The 15,475-nt window shown below is 44.5% G+C and overlaps 1 protein-coding gene across 5 annotated transcripts in view; it reads left to right on the top strand.

Annotated features, from left to right (window-relative positions):
* The window catches only part of ssh (Protein phosphatase Slingshot), a 151,940-nt gene extending 136,654 nt beyond the window's left edge, over nucleotides 1–15,286 (top strand). For 4 of the 5 annotated variants that reach the window (XM_014360102.2, XM_014360103.2, XM_014360105.2 and 1 more), the window contains 6 exons: nucleotides 6,824–7,018; nucleotides 8,283–8,552; nucleotides 8,623–9,320; nucleotides 9,389–9,898; nucleotides 9,986–10,441; nucleotides 10,532–15,286. In XM_014360102.2, the coding sequence (XP_014215588.2) occupies nucleotides 6,824–7,018; nucleotides 8,283–8,552; nucleotides 8,623–9,320; nucleotides 9,389–9,898; nucleotides 9,986–10,441; nucleotides 10,532–11,898 (3,496 nt within the window). In that variant the 3' untranslated portion in view covers nucleotides 11,899–15,286. The remainder of the gene's footprint in view (nucleotides 1–6,823; nucleotides 7,019–8,282; nucleotides 8,553–8,622; nucleotides 9,321–9,388; nucleotides 9,899–9,985; nucleotides 10,442–10,531) is intronic. The other variant, XM_089593334.1, reaches the window with a different exon arrangement.
* The last annotated feature ends 189 nt before the right edge of the window (nucleotides 15,287–15,475 follow it).

The following is a 15,475-nucleotide window of genomic DNA, read 5'->3' as shown; positions in this document are numbered from 1 at the left end:
AAAGAAAGGGAATAAATCCAATGGAGGGTGAAAAAAGTAGGTATATACAGGGGGAGGCTCGCTTTTCGCATTCCTCGTCGTTCCTCGACAATGTATGAGAGTATAAGGCAAGGACGTCTTCCACTCTATATACATATACGTGCAGCTCGTGGTATGCGCTGCTGCGGGGCATCCGCGGAAAGGGGAATATATATCGAAGGAACGGGGTAGGAAGGGGGAGGATTTATCGAGCCCGAAACATACTTATCCCGGCGCGCGATTGCCCCTCCGAGCGTGCGCGCTCGACTTGTTTTTTCCTTCCTCCAGCTTCCGCCTCCTCCTTCCTCCTCTTCTCCTTTATCTTCTTTGTCTTGCTCTCTCTCTCTCTGACCATTCTTTTTTTTTTTTTTTTCCCTCCCTCCTTCTTGCGGTGGAAAGGAATATGGTATGCGCCGAATACGGTGCGCCAGCCATCTTTGGCTAATGAGGGGGCATTTTTCACCACCTCTTACCCCCTGCTACACGGATTTATCGGGGAGGGAATCTTGTGCACACGGTCAACGGGCTATTTGTACAGTGGGTGTGTCGCTGGCTCTCATCAACTTCCATACCTATTGGTCCAAACTCGGACGAGCAGTGCCAGAATCGTAGCACAAGATTGAATTAGATATTCATAGAGCCACGAGTGCACGTGATGTATATATGTATTATATTATATGATTCGCAGTTTTCCTTTCACTTTTATTCCCCTCGATACATCATACCCATATTCTTGTTCACCACCAATGCTCTCCGCATTTTTCTTCACGCACCCTCCCACTCGAGGACTTTGTATTTCCGTTAGAGTCGATTCACATACACACGCCATATCCATCGGAGCTATAGTAGACAACGTCAGGTGCACCTTCGTAAGCGACCGTATTATGAATAGGTACAGCAAGTCCTAAGGTTCACATACGTGCATACGTATATATATATATATATATATAAACGCGGGGGATACTTGCAATTCATATAGTTGGCAGGGGGGTGGCTCATGCGAGATTTACTCGTGTTTTATGAGATTTTACGCACAGGGTATACATTAAAGTCAAGCGTACGGCGTCCACTGTTAACCCTCGTATTTGTGTGTACACATATGGTATGTATATATACACGAATATAGTGAACTTTATACGGCAAGGTACACGATGGATTTATGAAGCTGGTTAAAACCAGATCGGAGTGGGACGAGGATCCTAATTATTTCACCTCGGGACGCGCGCAGCTGATGTTCATAAATGTATATGTACATAAGGTGCAGGGGGTACAATACAGAGTTACGCGAGTATAGGTCGTATGTGTGTGTACTTGTATATCGCTGACTATACATGCATGCAGTATAGCCAGTATAAGGAGTATGTTATGCATGCCCCATATACTCATACACATAAGCAGGAACAACAACCTGTGCGTGAAAAAAAAAAAAAAAAAGTAAATTCGCGAGAGACGCGCGTACGGTTACGATGTATGTTATAGGGGGTACAAAGCGGCGCCGTTGTTGGCGTCGGCGAGATGCAGGGTGCCAAAGATTCATGCCCGTGATAAGTTTCGGAGCAAAGTCGATGCTCGCTCGAGATACCTATACATATATATTTCAAGAGCACGCGGCTAGCTGGTACACATACATGTCATATATCTTAGTTCTGTAAATAGCTACAAATTTAACTAACAAATAAGTAACAAATTGTCCATATAGATTTTGAAACAGGGGTTGGTACTTGGTACTGCCAGCTTGATACGTGTCGGATTCATCTCGGTATAAATATGTGTACTTGCTACGCAGGAGCTCTCTTCCCCCCTTTTTTTTCGATGTACCCTCCACATGTGCCGTAAGTCTACCGTTAGGTGCCTCTGGTGCGTGCATACCTTTTGGCTCTCTTCTCCCAAGGAATTCCTTCTCTCCTCGTATTTACTCTCCCCTCCCCTTCTCCTCCCCCCCGCTATTATTACCAATCTGCACTTATCCGGATCGCGCGGCTTCCGAATATCGCCTGTAGGTGCAACGTGTGTATACATATACCACTCGCGGAAATTTATCCACGGTTATAGCAGAGGTCGAAAATATTTGTGCTGCCGGGAGCAACGCACTTTTGTGATGTATATACGTTATCGTGCACTAGTGAAATTCAGTTGAAAAAGCATATATTATGCGTCGATCGATGATTTTACTTCTATGATAATTATGTTCTATGGAAAATTAAAACTCGGTTGTGTTTCGCTGTACTTAAAAAAAAAAAAAAAATGAAACAACTCCAGTCGATTTAAAAATAACATAACCATTGCGCACTCGGCAATGCAGCTGTTATTTATTTATTTTTTTTTTTTGCACTGTTTTTCACTTTCAGGGTCCGTACCCTGTGCGTGCCGCTAAACGGACCAACAGAAAAGCCCGCATACACGCGAACGATCATTATACACCCCCACAGGTATATACCAGATATACTATACGCAGATCGAGTCTCGAGATACAGTGCGTACACGATGGCGGGGTCGCTATCCTATTATAATATGTGTGCGTGTATGTATGTATGTATCATACCGAAATAATAATTATAATAATGGCAAACGAAGATCCGACTCGCTTCGACTCGTAAATGACGGAAGGGCGAGGCATCGGCAAATTATGCTATGCCTGTACGTGTACTTGTGCGTATACGCGCCGCACTGCACAAAAGAGGAAAGGGAAAAGACAGAGAGATGCAGCGAGGGCTCGCTCTCGCGTGTTTTCCGTCGCTATCGTTATTAGAATTGCGGGGAGTTGTTCATTTTTCTATGAAACAAAAAAAAAGGTGGGGGGGAGGGGTGAGAGGCAAAAACACGCATGCATGCACATGATGTAGGCGCGTGTATGATGGGTATAATTGCGCGTATTCTTGTGTATGTGGGTAAAATATATAGCATAAGTACAGGGAATGAACAGAGGGAGAAAGGTTGCTCTTTTACTCTTGTGCGACAAATTTTAGCTCTTGCGTAATTTTAGGACTTTAAAAAAAAAATTTTTCTTGTATTTTGCTGAAAAGAAGCTAAAAGTACAATGTTTACGTTTATTTGAATGTTTATCACTTGTATAGACTACACAGAGCGCTATAGATAAAGATTATTATTAATAAGAATTTTGAATTGGCGAGAAAATCGGTATACTACAGTTTACCCCAACTACTGAATTTCGAGTAAGTACCTACTTATATACAGTCATGGGGAAAATTTTAATTAATCATCTACACGCACCTGCCGTTAATCCAAAGGTTCATAATTTATCCGGAAATGCGTTATCAAGACCTTTTTTTCCCCCGACAGTAAGAAAACAAAATCATCTTTTGGTGCTCACGCGCGTGAGACGCAACGATTCGCGGTCTGCGAACCGCAGGTTCTTTTTCACCCCAGAACGAGTATACTTCGGTGCGATCATTGAGACTTGTTGGCACTTCCGTAAACAGACAGTTTGATTCCACCGAAATATCGGGTGTCAGGGTCGATTTGATGCGTCTCGGAGATGCCGATCGTCACCGATTTCACGCGCCGATGGACGAGTGTGCGGATCTCGCGAATCGTTGCGTGAAAAACAACGCGATCGTGCGCATTATCTCGGTAACCGAAAGTAAAACGAGCATACTAGTATACACTCGATCGGTGGTACAGTGTACACCAAGTGAGCCGAGTCTGCGAGAGAGTATTATAATGTAAGCGCGCTTGCAGCCATAAATTTGTCCGCACGCATGTTCAGAACTCAAGACTCGATTCCTCATCGTATGAACAGTGTGCATAATGCAGGCGCGGGTACAACTTTTTTTCCCTCCTCCCCTCTTAGCTTTCGGTTGCACGCGCTGCGGTTGCGCAAACGGAATCGCGACAATTTCCGCGTCATAAATATCACGAATTGCGCCTTGTTCCCTATGGTCTAGCGCAGAACAGAAAAAAAAAGAGAAAAGAAGAAAAAGGACAGACCGTTGCAAATGCACGTGCCATGTAGCTTCGCGAGGAAGCCGTAAATGATGGTATTACGCGTGTGAAGGCAGGCAAACTCTTTTCTCTCGGTGGGTGAGGGCAGGAAACGACCCATAGCCGGGCCGAGCTGCATTTCCTCGATTCGTTCGTCATATCGTACACGAGTGAGGGCCATTATGGGACATGGACTGGCAATGGAGTTAAGGTCTCGCGGAGAATTGCGCCATCGCTGAGGTTTATGGGCCTTTTTTTTTTGTTTTGCCATCGCTGGAGCGCGTGTTTGATGCATACTTTGATGGCTTTTGCGAAATATCCGCCCGTACAATTGGTACAGACCATACGAGTACCATTGGCTTTGGTTCTTAATTTCATTCTCGTTCGTACTTTACATTGCTTGGTTTTCTCACTAAAGACATTTCAATTTGATAATCAAACTGTATTACGAGGACTTAGTAACACGTATACTTACTGGTAATTGGATCGAATCGAGGAAAAGCCACGCGAATCGATGTGCCTACGTAAACGGGTCCAATAAATAGCAATCGGCAAAAAGTACAGTCACGATCGTCGCAGTTGTCGCTTTTCATCCGAACGAATCCAATCGGAGAACCTCATAAATTTTCCTCCTCTCCGGCGCTCGCTCGCCCCGGAGCTACTTAGCGAAATCACCGCAAAATTATCCATTAGATTTTCATCCAGCTCGGCGCTACAAGATCACTTGCATGATTCGCGAGTTGCATAACACATATATGTATACAAGCATTGGGTAACTCCTATACGTAATTACTGCGCTTATAATCGATTTTGACAAAACCCAACTCGTCGTCGTCGTCGTCTTCGTCGTACAATGCAGCATTTTAACGAACAGTAGCGCCTCCTCATTTATCTTTCGCGATTACAGTGTTGTTTTTTTTTCATAATGTCTCCCTCTGTGTAGACGTGCAGTGTTACGTGGCAGGTATATGTATACAACAGCGTCGTGGGAAGCGGTGCCGAGATTTTCCCAAAGCACGCGAGAAAGTTTGATGCGCGCACGTATATCTCTCTCGTGTGTATAAAACGCGCGGCGAGCGGCCTGCAGGATTGACGGGGAGGGAAGGGTGATTGCCGGGAGGATTGTGATGGTGATAATCATACATCATGGGTGAGACGTAGTCAGGAGGGGGGAAATTTCCCAATCCTCTCGCGAGGATAGTTCGCCAAAGGATTTGCTCGTCCGCGCGTGTGAGTTGTGCGCTCTGTACTGTAGGTATGTGAGCACCGGTTGACGGTGTCGCAATGCTCGCAGAGGAGCTGAATTTATTATTGGAAAACGTGACCTTCTCGATCGCGCGATGATCGTCTTTTCCCCGCTTCTTTGGTGATTTCAATCGGCGCTATTGGAATTTCGTTTGTATAGGTATATATACTTATTGTGGCGTTCCAATGGCCATACTCAAATTTTTCATCGTTATCTTTTTTAATTTTTATATTCAGTCGGTCAGCACTTGTTTGTCGTACAAAAATAACCAATGGCATGTCAATGGTTTGTTCTTTCTCGAATCTCCTATACGTTAAATCCACTGCTCGTACAGAAATATCGATATGATTCATTCCCGGGTTGAATGAACGCCGTAGCGACACATGGAGACGAAAATTAATTATCACCCGGGGAGAGGCACACTCGTCACTGATTATCGTAAAATAGTGACACTCGACCCGACATTGGACGAAAAAAACTACGTAAAAGAGTGACTGGATGATGTTACTCCTGCTACCGTTTTCTACTGTGCTGTCGTGCGTGGGCGTGTGTAGGTCACTGTGTTTCGTTTGATTTTTTGATTCAACATACGACCTATACGATGTCAGGTAGATGTTATTTTTGTTAAAAATAAACACACATTCATTAAGGAGTACGAGTATTCACGCAGTGGTAATCTTTGTAATAAGTGCTTGTGTAATTCCACGTCATTAAGAGTCCTCTGATTGAAAAACACCATATACGTTGGCCTCGTGTATACCTCGCATCCATTTCTACATTTTCATCATCAAGGGAACACGTACGCTGGTTTATTTGGCAGTCAAAAAAATTTTTTTTTTCAACTTTTACAAATCTTGATTAGTCAAACAAGTCAATCATCTTTGGGGATCTGTACGCAGGAACAGCTGACGAGATAACAGTTTGACGCCCTCGAGGAAAAAAAAAAAAATACGTGTTAAACCAATCCCGACGAGACAAATTGTTTTTAGGGTGTTTTCTTCCACTTACAGCAAAAATTTAAAATGATTTCGTACGTATATTCATCATATTTGCCTTTATATTATCCTAATTGGTACAGTCGAAGGTGGTTGCGTATATACAATGTAGTTTATTATTATAATAGAAACCTTGTACTTGGATGGTTTTTCACGCACTTACCTGTACCGAAAGGTCTTATTTAATTCAGAAATAGTTTGATAATTTCACAGGTGATTGGATAGTACAGACATTGTAACTAGTCATAAAAAAAACGTATCTTATATACACTCATGCACAAAAATTTATTTAAAAAATATGTAATGGTAACGACACTGGTAGGTACCCTGTATGGAAAATGAGATGTATCGTGTATGAATTGAAAAAGAGTTGGATTAATTTTATACCTATATGAGTACCGAAACACAGTAAAAATGCCTTTGAAATTTGTAAAATGTGCACGATAGCCGAACAATCGTAGTATAATACATCACGTATACTAACCCAAACAAGTATTTTATTAAGATACACGCGTAGGCGATTACGCAAAAAAAAAAAAAAAAAAAAAAAAAAAAAAAAAAAAAAAAAAATGAGAAAAAAAAAAATTAATGGATCCCTGTGGGTCACGTGTCTGTGTTACAGGTCGGCCCTGCAGACGCTGCACAAGGTATCGAGCAAAGCGCGCGAGCAAAACTACTTTCTCGGTGGATTATCGCACGACTGGGTCAGCTATTATGAGCAGCGCATCGAGAGCGATCGCTCGTGCCTCAACGAGTGGCACGCGATGGATAATCTCGAGTCCCGGCGGCCACCCTCGCCCGACAGCGTGCGAAACAAGTGAGTCGTTCCCTCCACGTCCGCACATATTATTAATATGCTCTTTAACAACTATACCTACTTATTATACATGTACACTTCACGTTTATCATACACGTACTGGATTTCTGTCTCCTCCTCAGCGTGTCCTATCTTTTTTTTTTTTTTTTTTTTTTTTTTACCTATGCACATTGCCCAACAGCACCTCTCTCGTGTGTATATATATTATATCCATTACACCCGGTGGCTGCTGAAACGTATAGCCTTTCTTCTCGGGTATAACGTGGAAAACACTGTTCCCTTTGAATCTCGTTGAACTCTCGTGTATAGTATATGAGAATTTCCAATGCGCCCCGTCTATTCCGTGCGCATATAAACTTATTTACGGACTACATGTAGCTGTCGCGGAATGCGCCCTCGCTGAATTTCAGATGGGAGATGTATTATTTACGTACAGGTCGTGCCATTTTTTTCCATTTTTCGCTGCAGTCGATTTCATCTGTAGGTACATTTGACAGTCGTACCTCGGACCTGTGTATGGGACCTTCGTATAAAGAAAAATAAACAAATAAACAATAAAGATAACAAGAGATGGAAATCCAAACCGTGTGAATATCACCGGTTCGTCTCGAAGTGGAAATCCAATGAAACGGTCCAAAGATAAGAGTTTTCTCACCTACTCCTGCGCCAGACTGACCCTCCCGGTAGTCTTTTTGTACGCGTTTTCACTCGGTCGATTTATGCACACACTGGAGCTTGGAAACGAACCAGCCGAGTATCGGAGGAAAAAGTCCCTCGGATAGTATTTAGTTTTACTTGGCCGAGAGCCAGATTGTACCTATACATATGCTTCTCGTTTCTGTTGACGTTTCTCCTTCCCGGAGCCCGCCCTCAAGGGTACACATATATACATCGTTGGCCTCGCTCGCATTGCTATCATTACCATTATTTTCCAGAGATGGGGCGTGGGGGGCCTTTTTTTCTCTCCCTTGCTAATTCGCAGTTCTCGCTACCACGGTGTGCGGCTAATATTGCTTTGTTTTCCCGATACTCGTTTTTTGATCATTGAAAGTCGACTCACCGGCTGGTATCTTACTGAAGTTAAAATTTAAGCAAATTTACCTTTTTTGGCCGTTTTCGCTGTTTTTTCACTACCCTTTTTTTCTATAATTATTTCGGTACTCGGGCATACTTGGGGCAAAATTTCAGTTAAATGTCCCTTGCTTTGTATGGTAAGGTTTGAGCGGCGATCGGGTAATGAGGATGATTTGTTGTTGCTCGCCAGGCCGAGGGAGAGAGAGGAGACCGAGCGGGTGATAAGGGCGACGCTCAAGGAGATCATGATGTCGGTGGATCTCGACGAGGTCACCTCAAAGTACATACGGGGCAGACTCGAGGAGGACCTCGACATGGACCTCGGCGAGTTCAAGTCGTTCATCGATCAGGAGATGCTCACCATTCTCGGGCAAATGGACGCGCCCACCGAGATATTCGACCACGTCTACCTCGGTAGCGAGTGGAACGCCAGCAATTTGGAGGAATTACAGAAGAATGGGTATGTGTGTCTTGTACATCTCTCGTTGGATCGATCCGATGACTAATCAAAATGAATGGCGTGCTTGCAGGGTGAGGCACATATTGAACGTGACCCGGGAAATCGACAACTTTTTTCCGGGGATGTTCAACTACTTGAACGTGCGCGTCTACGACGACGAGAAGACGGATCTGCTCAAACATTGGGACGACACGTTCAAGTACATAAGCAAAGCCAAGAAGGAGGGCTCGAAGGTCCTGGTTCACTGCAAGATGGGTGTCTCGCGTTCCGCCTCGGTCGTCATAGCTTACGCGATGAAGGCCTACAACTGGGACTTCTCCCAGGCTCTCAGACACGTCAAGGAGAAGCGCAACTGCATCAAGCCGAACAACAGTTTTCTCCTGCAGCTCGAGACCTACCAGGGCATACTCGACGCGATGAAGAACAAGGAGAAGCTCCAGCGCTCAAAGTCGGACACGAATCTCAAGTCGCCGGGCAGCAACGACAAGTCATCGTCGTCGTCGTCATCTTCCTCGTCGTCCTCGTCGTCGTCGTCGCCTCCGAGCGGCAATGACAAGAAGAACGAGGACAACATGCGGATGGACAGCGACGTCGTTGGTGCTGGCGATGGCAACGGCAACGGAGCTCTGTTGCTGCTACAGTTGGGAGGTGACGACGACAGCGCGGGACAAACGGAGGAGCAGTCGGGTGCCGAGCTCAAAAAGACCGGCCAGAGGCCCAAGAGTTGGTCGCCCAACGCCGAGCTCACCGGGGACGTCCCTCCTGCAGGTAGGTCCTTTTTACACTTTTAAAACGATTCAAAAACGAAACTTACGTCCCACGTGTTTTCCCCACAGCTCCTTTATCGCAGTCCTTGGAGAGCATCGACAAGTCGGCGAATCCCGAGGTGACGCGTGAGGACCTGATGCGCTGCTCGAGCGTCAAAACAAACGCCATCAACGCGATGAACAACAACCACAAGAACGGCTGCGAGCGTGGCACCTCGCAGACAGAGTCGTCGCGCAACGTTCTCATGCCCTGCGACAACGGCCAGTCGTACAGCGTCTCGCAAAACCAGATCGTCCACCTGCCCGGGCCCGAGACGACGAGCGCCGGTTGCGCCTGCAAGCACGGCCGCGTCGACGGTAGCAACAACAACAGACTCGAGAAGCGCAAGGGCCTGGTGCTGAACCTAACGAATCAGTTCGAGGCGGCGAGCAGCAAGCCTTCGTCGCCGAGTTCCGACACGGAGATGAGCGCTGGAGGTAGGCAGCAGAGTGGTAGTCCAGTCGTCGAGAACGGCTGCTGCGGCCACGAGGACGTCGAGTCCGCGACCGAGTCGAGCGAGATGCAGACGCAGCCGACTGGTCGGTACCTTATAATTTTTCTTTATTTCTTTTGTTTATTTTTTTGAGAGTTACTGTAACGCCATTGTTTTCCTTTGCGTTAAATAGGTGGCGATTGTCTAGTCTGGACGGCGTCCACCGAGGTCAAGTGTATCCAGACCAACGGCAGTGGTCTCGAGCTGGGCACCGACGTGGAGCCGACGAGTCAGCCTGGGCGCAGAGCGCCAAAGAAGGAAGGCGATCCCTTCAGTGCCCAGCTCGACCGAGTGTTTGAGCGGGAGGAGGGCCGAGAGCCCCAGCAGCAGCCGCCGATAATACTGCGCGAGTCACCGAGTCGTCAGAGTAGTTGGAGCAGTTACGACAGCGCGGTGGCCATGGATAATAGCTCGGTGCACAGCTCGTGGGCGACGTTGCCCTCGAGGAACAGCTCGTGGGGCTCCTACGACATGCGGCCCGGTGACTCTCTGGGTTCCAGCGGTATTTTCCCGTACGATCGCGAGGAGATACCTTGGCACCCGGGTACCGTCAAGCGCACCAAACAGAAGCTCGAGGAGAGCTCGACCGGTATGCATGACTTTGCCAGACGATTGCTTTTACGTTTTTTTTTTAACAAATGTCAAATTCGTTGTTAATAAAAGTACCGTTTATTTTCAGGTACGTCGAAGCGAGTGTGTACCCAGTCCGAGCAGACGACCGACGACAAGTCGACTACCGACGTTGAAGTAGAAAATCCCACCGAAGCCTACAGCAACGCGGTTCTGCTTAACTACAACTCGTCGCCGACTCCTCGGCGGAGGGATGCCTCGCCCGAGCAAGTCCAGCCACAGCAGCAACGCGTCAGCACGACACCTCCTCGCAGCACAAGTTCCGGTGGAGCAGCGACCGCCGTCCCGATCGACATATCGCCCTCTTCGTCCGCGCGACGCCGAGCTGCCTCCTCGAATGGTGGTAGTAGTGGTGCGAGCCGTCTGTCGACCAGCGCCCCTGCGCCCTCGTCTCTGTCGGGTGGTTGCGCCGGTGACGCCGAGCTCGTTCCCTCGGCGTTGCGCAGCTGCAAGTCCGAGAGCGAGACCTCGAGCCAAAGCGTCGTCGACACGCCTCAGTGTCCCTCGGTCAAGCACCACAAGATGGTTCTCGAGAACCTGTGCAACAAGCCCCTCTTCAAGAAGCGCGGCCTCCCGACGAGCTCGAGCGCACCTGGGCCCGCCACGGACCCGGAATCGCCCGAGTCCGAGTGCCCGCCGCGCAGCACCTTCGGCATCGTCAAGAATCTCAAGAAGGAATTCGAGGCCAAGTCGTCGAGCCGGCTCGAGCGCAGTCCCGACAGCAGTGCCAGCAACTCCGACGCGACGCAGCCGCAGGACAACTGCAGGGATCGCCAGAAGAGGGACGCCAAGATACGTAGCCTGCCCTCCTCGCCCGTCATACCGCGCAGCGAGTCCAAGATCCAAGCGCCACCGAGCATATCGGGCGAGGCGACGCGCGCGAGCTTTATTGCGTCCAAGAGGTGCAGCGAGCCACTGCCGTCGACGCGACCCAGCACATTCGACGAGGACAACGGAGCCGTGAGCAGCAGCCTCGAGGACCTGTCGGTCAAGGTCCTCGTGGGCAAGTACGAGGTGGCCAAGCCGACAGCCCGACTCGGTGAAGTCCAATTGCGCACCAGCTCTGCCGCCCAGCAGCAGCAATACAACAATCATCGGTCCGAGCAGGTGGTCGAGCACCCGCCTGCCAAGTTCAAAATAGCTCCGGATTTGTCCCGTCGCTCGGCCCCGATGATCGTCAGCCATCACGCGGCCTCGCTCTTCTGCGACTCGGGAAGCGCGAGTTCGGCGGCGGTCGAGGCACCGGGACGGCCACCCTCGGTACCCTCACCCAGCCAAGTTGTCGAAAGCGTGATAGCAAAGGCCGCGAGCCGGAAGCAGCAGCACGGCCGGACCCAGCAGCACGGACGGACCCATCCTTTGGCGAGGCTGCAAGTAAGGCCCAGGCACAGCAGTCCCGTCTACAACACCATGTGAAATGAAAGCAGACTTGTCGGGAGGGTGAAGAACGGGCCCGCGAGCCGATGCTTCTTTGGCTTCTCAAGCAGTGATTATGTGACCATGTGTTTACGTGTATACCTGTGTAGTATGTGTATTTATGGAATTGATTTTTTTTTTTTTTTTTTTTTTTTTTATTGATTCCTGTGAGACGACGTGAGAAATGAACCACGTTAAATCACAAGTGTGATCTCCTCAATAAAAATGAATCTAGAGCTAAGTTATTAATCATCGGTGAGCGTAATTTTAAAATAAGTCGTGCGAGAAAGAGAGAGAGAGGGTGGACGGTCATTTTTTGTTTGATCTGAGGCTTGGTGTTGATTGGTGATTTATACTTTTTGGGGTGAAATTTAAAAGCTACTTTAATTTCTTGCTTGTCTTTGTACTGTATTTTGGGAGAGGAGAAAATTGTAAATACCAGGATAAAATGTAAAACATTAACTGTACATTAAAGAAAATCTGTACTCGAATAAAACATGATCATGCAAAGGAAAAAGTATCTATTTCAAATCAACAAAAAGCGTTATTGTCTGTTTGGTTTTTTGTTATTTTTTTGTGAGTGATTGTCGTGACTCAGAGCATAGATTTTTCGTTAAGACCAACCGGTGTTGCCAATTATGTTAGCGACGATGAAAGTCGCGTTATCGTGAAATTGTACTGTCATTCTAAAGTCTGGCTAAGATAATTTATACTCTTACAAACTTTACATCCTCAGTAACCAAAATTTGATTGTATAATTACATTGAACATGAAGCACTACAAGTTAAGATTTTATATGTATTAAATTTTATCAAGTTTAATCGATACTTTTGACAAATAAAATACTAATAATTTCTGATTAACTGTATTCAGTAGCCAAAATACAATATACTGCCATTTTACGAATTTTTACGCATGGCAGTCTCATTAAACGGTCATTGACGAAAGCTGCAGAGAGAGAGAGAGAGAGAGAGAGAGAGAGAGAGAGAGAGAGGATTGCTGGTATGAAATCACTAATGTGTAACTGTAAATAAATTATGAATAAGTTGGAAAAAGTTTGCTTAATTAAACTGGATGACTAAAAAAAAAAAAAAAAAAATTGTGTATCATTCAAAAGTGAATTATGATATGATTAATTTCTATACGTATGTAATGACTGTAATTTGCCGTCGAAAGTAAGCAAATGATGATAAAACGATAAGCGAAGTGACGTGTGTGGAAACGATATATTCGGACCTTTCAAAGCGAAAGGTGCAGTGAGCGCCCGGTCAGGCTGTGAATGTAAATGTCCGGGTCTCGCTTCTGGTCTGTTTTTGTTTTCTTATAAAATACGAAAAGAAAAAGGATTTTTGAAAAAGTAATGAGTCACGTAAAACGAGAAATGCGTCCCCGATGTTGTGCATCGAATCGACACGTTCAACTATTAAACTATTAGCAATTTTTTTTAGCGAGCAATGTGATGAGTTGGCAAGACGTGCACGCCGAAAAAAAAGGCGTGCAAGTGTTGTTAGACAACGTGGTAGCACAAGATGCGACATGAAAGAGTTGCAATCGCAGCAAGCGATTTGCGACCAGACTATACATATAGATGTAGCAGGCGAGAGCTTTAAATGCAAACTGTTTCAGTTATTATTTGAAAAGCTGCTTTTGACTTATTGGTATTTCTTTGTGTTGATGCTTGCATCTTGTACAGTGATTACGTATGTTTGAAAGTTCAGAAAAGCAAATTAACTTATTTTGTTTTTTATGAAAATGCGCAACGTTCCTAATCTCGATATTATTTGTCAGATAAACTTATTTTTTAGAAAAAAACAGTTGCGGTAGATAGATTCTCGAGTTATTTCAATCAATTTGATTCGATTAAATAGATCCTTTGAATAATGTAAATAAGGTGTCACTAAACGAACGTGAAACCGACTCAAACAACCCTAGATCAATAACTATACACAGTCTCTCTACTTGTAATTCATTAAAAGAAGGAAACTTACCACGCTACTTTTTGTATATTACATTATATCGTAATTGTATTATAAGTAATTATTATCGAATGATCAACAGAAGTAGTTAGCAAATGAATGTTCAAATCGGTAGGATTGCTTTCAAAGCTGCAGTCGAATTATTTATCGTGATTCTCGAAAGCCAAAAGTACAAGCCTTTATCGCGAAGAAGAAGAAAAAAAACCGGAGGGTGCTTAGCTCATTGATGAATAATACATAGTAAACAAACAAAATATACAATTTTCTACTTTGTATCGTCGAAAATATTTTTTCAAGCATATCATCACTGTGTCGCCATTATTGTCGTCATTCAATGTAATATATCTACATTTATTGGTTGTAATTCCTATTTAAGCGAAAAATCGACTGGGTGTAAAAGCGTTTTATCGCAATAAATCATTGCAGAACGAACAAAAATGTCTTTTGAGTGGACTTGATTGTGGACGAGACGAAGAGATAAAAACGATGTCAGGGTCATGCATACGCGCGGACTAACGACCAATTTTTTTACACACTACTTGACAAAAGTAATAAAAAATAAAAAAAAAAATATAAAAAAAGAAAGAGAAGCGTTTCTCATAGTCGATACGATAAATCTACGAGTTTTTCTTTTCTTCGAAATCGCTGACAATGACTCTATTTTATTACTGCGCGACGATTCCGAGAACAAAAAAAAACGAACTATGTGTAAAAAAAGGTAGAGTGTAATCGATATCAAAGATTATCAAAGTCTAATATATATCTGATGATTGATCGTTTAGAAGTAGAGAAATCGCCAATATGGACCGGCAACTTTGGTTTTTTTTTTAATCTTTCCTTTGAGCTGTAGTTTCGAGAATAGCCAATCGTCGCTAATTAGAGACTAATGATATTACCCACTTACTCGTTTATAAGACTGGAATGCGATTTGGAAAGAGCGCCAATATATTTCGTGTCATTTTTCATCTTTTCATCAAGACCACTGTCTGTAATTCTAACAAATTATATTGTATGCCTTTTTCAATTGGACGAGAAAGAGGATTATTTCTATGAAACAACTTTATCAATTTGTTAACAAAATGATGCCTACGCACTTTTCGAATTTTTTTCGTCTATATCCATCCATAATTCGATTATTTTCTACTGAGCTGGAAATCAAGTTTCTAAGACTTTGAATTGACACGCTTCTTTTTGTGATGCTATTCTATTGAATAAATATTCTTTCCATATCCTGTCCCGCTTGGAGAGAAAGAATAAAAAATGTGTGCGCGTCTTACATGCGATAATGAAGCTGCTGTCTTGAGCAAATAATACGACGTATTGAAAAATAGAAAAAAAAAATCGTGCGTTGTTTGTGTATAAATTTTGTACCATAGTTTGTATTAAATAAAAATGTTTATTGCTTGACAGAATTTTGACTTTTTCTTTTTCGATTTCCTTCTTCAATAATATATATCTTATAAATGATGTGTTTTTAAATTTTATTTTTCGGAAAGTAACAAAAATTTTATGCTTTATTCATGTTATAGTGAATCAACTCAACCACAAAATAATCAAAATAAGCTACTTACGTATATATTTTGAAAGACATTTAAAACATC

Source organism: Copidosoma floridanum, unplaced genomic scaffold, assembly GCF_036245765.1.
Source record: "Copidosoma floridanum isolate Cflo_tuat_1 unplaced genomic scaffold, Cflo_Japanese_pri ptg000019l, whole genome shotgun sequence".
NCBI classification, from domain to species: Eukaryota; Metazoa; Arthropoda; class Insecta; order Hymenoptera; family Encyrtidae; genus Copidosoma; species Copidosoma floridanum.
This window is presented reverse-complemented; position numbering and strand designations above follow the sequence as displayed.